General features: G+C 37.1%; 1 protein-coding gene across 1 annotated transcript in view; it reads left to right on the top strand.

Moving 5' to 3' along the window:
- LOC117172034 (ankyrin-2-like) overlaps positions 1 to 3823 on the top strand; it is a 5747-nt gene extending 1924 nt beyond the window's left edge. Inside the window, exon 2 of the mRNA XM_033359765.1 lies at positions 38 to 3823. Within this exon, the coding sequence (XP_033215656.1) occupies positions 38 to 3572 (3535 nt within the window). The 3' untranslated portion in view covers positions 3573 to 3823. The remainder of the gene's footprint in view (positions 1 to 37) is intronic.
- The last annotated feature ends 337 nt before the right edge of the window (positions 3824 to 4160 follow it).

The raw sequence follows: 4160 nt of genomic DNA, 5'->3' as shown, positions 1-4160 counted from the left end.
GAAAATTGCATGACATATTACTTTTAAATTTCAACAGGATTCAGGAGAACGACTCTGAACAAACGTGCACCCGAGGAAAAACAGCAGATGTAAATTCCTCCCTCGTAAAGTCCTGTCGTTCCGGAAATCTGCCAAAAGTAAGAGAAATAATTTCTCGATATTACATCTCCGATTTTTCCAAATGTTCGTACGCTTTGCTTTGCGAAGCCTTGAAAAATAACAACATATCGATCGCCAAGGTGCTTTTGCTGTGTGGGGCAAAAGTAAATAATTCATCAGATTCAGGCCAATGGGATTTCAATACTCCCCTGCATTTTGGAGTCTGTACAAAAAATGTACAAGTTGTTATTTTGCTTCTTCAGCAAGGAGCAGCAGTGAACGCAAAAAACAGAATGAAAGAAACGCCCCTACACCTGGCAATAAAAAACGAATCTGAAAGAATCGTCAAGGTCTTGTTGATTAGTAAAGCCAACGTCGAAGCAGTCGACAGTCACGGATATAAACCTTTACATTTATCCGTGAAAAATTCAAATCTCAAGATTACTCTCCATCTTTTGTTTCACGGAGCCCTGGTGGACTCTGTATTCAATTTGATGGGCGTCATATGCTTTACACCTTTACACCTGGCGATAGAACGTGGAAATAAACCAATGGTGAAACTTCTTTTGGACTATGGAGCAAGCCTAAATTTATTGCGTTACACTAATAACAAAAAAGGCGAGTCGCCGCTGATGCTCGCTGTGAAGAAAGGTCGGATTAGTGTCGTGAAACTCCTTTTAAAAAGGGGAGCAAAGATCAATTCGAAATACGATAAAAACTCTAGTCTCTTGCATCTGGCTCTTCAGCAGGGATTTAAAAAACTTGTTGAGCTTCTTTTGAAGAATAACCATAAAATTTATGGTAGGGATGAAGAAGGGTTTACGGTTTTGCACAAAGCTGTGGCGAAAGGTGAGAGAGCAATTGTGAAATTTCTTTTGAAGAAAGGATGCTGTGTGAATACTGCCGCAAAGTTTGGAACGACGCCACTCGAAACTGCTGTCGAAAATGGAGACGAGAAAATGGTGCGGCTTCTCTTGACTCACAACGCGATTGTTTGTAGAAAAGATTCCGAAGGATTCTCTGTGATACATCGAGCTGCTCAAAATGGCAATAAATTTATAGTTAAGTTTCTTCTGGAAAACGGATCTGATGTGAATGATATGACCTCTATCGCGGAAACTACACCGCTGCAGATTGCTGTTCAAAACGAAAACGAAGCTGTAGTCAACCTCCTTTTGAAACAGGGTGCAAAAGTAGATGCCAAGGATAAAAATGGCAAAACTGCTCTCTGGTTTGCAGTCGAAAAAGGAAACATAAGGATCATCGCTTGCCTTTTGAACTACAAACCAAAGACTGAGGACGAAAATATTAAATCGGCGTTAAGTTTTGCAATTCTTGGGGGACAATCAGATGTCGTAAAACTACTTTCTGATTATGGTTTTACGATAAGGTCTGAAGATGTCGATTTTGAATTATTCCAGGCTTCTGTGATACGAGGATACACAAAAGTGGTTCAAGATATTTTAGAAAGAGATGCCAATATCGATCGGGATATGATTATATTTCATGGAGTGATTGCGAGGAGTTTGAAAAATCCACTTGGGCGAACCCCTTTGCACCACGCTTACGAGAATCGGGATTTTGAAATGTGTAGACTCCTCTTGTCGAAGGGAGTGAAAATTGATTCGAAAATATATTACGATCAGAGTCTTCTTCAAATGGCTGTCACAAATTCGGACAAGGAATTTGTCGCATTTGCTTTGGAATATGGTGCCAATGTGAATGAAACTTGTAAAGATAATAATACCCTGCTTCATATTGCCTGCACAAAAGGGCATGGACAGATTGTCAAGTGGTTGTTGAACCGGAATGCTGATGTTTATGTAAATGATAAAGAAGGTTTCACGCCTCTACACAGATGTCTGAAAAAGGACAACGAGGAAATTGTTATTTTACTTTTGCAGAAAGGATCTGATGTGAATGCCGCCACAAATTCAGGATCCACACCAATCCATTTGGCCGCTCAGTATTGCGGAGAAAAAATTGTCGTTCGTCTTGTGAAACAGGGCGCCGATACGAGGGCAAAAGATCATAATAAAAAAACAGCTCTTCACATTGCTGTTTCGAGCGGAAATATTCTTGCAGTTCGTGTCCTTTTATACAGCAATCCAGATCTTGACGATGCAAATAATAAACTGGCACTTTGCCTCGCTGTAATTAAGAGTCGTTTTTGCGATCAGACTATAGTTTCCACTTTTTTATATCGCGGTTTCACTATTGAGACTGAAGATTTCGACAAATTCGAAATACCAAATCCTCTTTATTCAAGGCTGAAGGAGGATTATGCTCGAGGAAAATTTACGAAAATTTTGCAAGACTTGTTCAAGAGGGAAACAAATGTTGGGACTTTATTTGAATATCAGGTTTTGAGAGCTTGTGTTAAGAAAGGATTCGTGGATATTTTGCGAGGGCTTTTGAGGAACGTGAATGTAAATGTTTTACTTGATGAAGGAACAAGTTTACTCCATGAAGCAAGTGAGAATGGACATTTGTTGGTTGCTAGAGAACTTGTCAAGTTTGGTGCCAAGATTAATACCCGTGATGTTTACAATAAAACACCCCTTCATGCTGGTGTTTTTCACGATTCTAAGGATGTTGTTGAATTTTTGTGCAGATCCAAAGCTGATTTGGAAGCACGTGATATCGATGGGGAAACTCCTCTTCACTTTGGAGCGCGTGGAAATTTTACGAGTTGTTTGTTGCTTTTGAAGGCTGGAGCTGATATTAATTCCATCAGCGAAAGAGGATTCCGGCCTCTTCATTTGGCCGCAGAGGGTGGATATGGAGATATTGTTAAATTGCTGTTGGACCACGATGCTGAAATCGATATTGAAAATGGTGAAAAGGAAACTCCTTTGGATCTGGCTTTACAATTTGAGAAACAGCAAGTTGTAAAGACATTGTTGGAGTATGGGGCCATGTATAATTTTAAAAAGAATTCACCCTTCTTGTTTTACTCGAAAGATATAAACATTTTACTGAAAAAGCACATTATTAAAATTCAAGCGGCAGAGATGAGCGAGGTTAATGTTGATCTTTGGCCAGAGATGAACAGTTTTCGAATGAAATGTGAGGAGGAAGTTCAGTGGATGAAGTGGGAAAAGATTGGATTCAATATTTCCTTTTACGATATTTTGACGCAAAGGGAAAGCGAATTGAATTTCTACATGAGAAATGAACGGCTCGGAAAAATGCTGGATGTGGAATATGATGGAAAGTTTCCTATTTATGCCAGCATGTTAAAAATTCGAGTCATGAAGGGAAAAATCAGAAATCGGCTGGTAAAATTGGGTGGGATTTCTCTCGAGTCGATTCTCGAAATTGAATTACCGGATCTTGTTATGTACCAACTTTTTTCCTATCTAAGCAATATTGATTTGCGTAATTTCATTCACGCTTTGCAGACTAGCAAAGTTGCAACGAAATCGTGTCAAGGTTTATTCGATATTTTAGATCCCGAGGATGATATGTAAATTTTCAGAATCCGAAAGATTTTTTTGTTTTAATGTATTTTACTGTTATAACATTAATTATTTTTCAGTTGTTATGGATTTCTCCTTGAGCAATCGAATATAGTTGTGAAAAATTTTATTTTTTTTATATTACGCGATTTTTATATACAAAGCAATGTTGAACCATTTTTTTATTAACAGCCATCGATGTTACATCAGGGTGTTTATAATCGAATGCTTATGCTGATGAAAGTTGTATTATTTTTTTTTTTTTTATAAAACTAAAGATTTGAGAATATTGTATAAAACCAATACTTTTTTTACGTTTCTAAATAAAATAGAGTTTAGAAACCTGATGATTTTAATAATTCAGCCATAGATGCCCATTTCCAAAATTTATTAATATGGTTCTCAAAAATAGAATTTTTCATTTTTATATAATAGTAAATTTTATTCAAATGCTTTCAATTAAAGATTGGACTATTTCAAATGAGCTCAAGTTGCATTTTTCATTTTTAGGACATCTTGATTTGCAACTTTTTAATTCTTAATACGTTTATATTTTTTGAAGTTAAGGCTGTAAAAATACCCTATGAAAAAAGGTCACAT

This window comes from Belonocnema kinseyi, chromosome 4 (assembly GCF_010883055.1).
Source record: "Belonocnema kinseyi isolate 2016_QV_RU_SX_M_011 chromosome 4, B_treatae_v1, whole genome shotgun sequence".
NCBI classification, from domain to species: Eukaryota; Metazoa; Arthropoda; class Insecta; order Hymenoptera; family Cynipidae; genus Belonocnema; species Belonocnema kinseyi.
The sequence above is the reverse complement of the archived record's forward strand: the minus strand, read 5'-3'. Positions and strand labels throughout refer to the sequence as shown.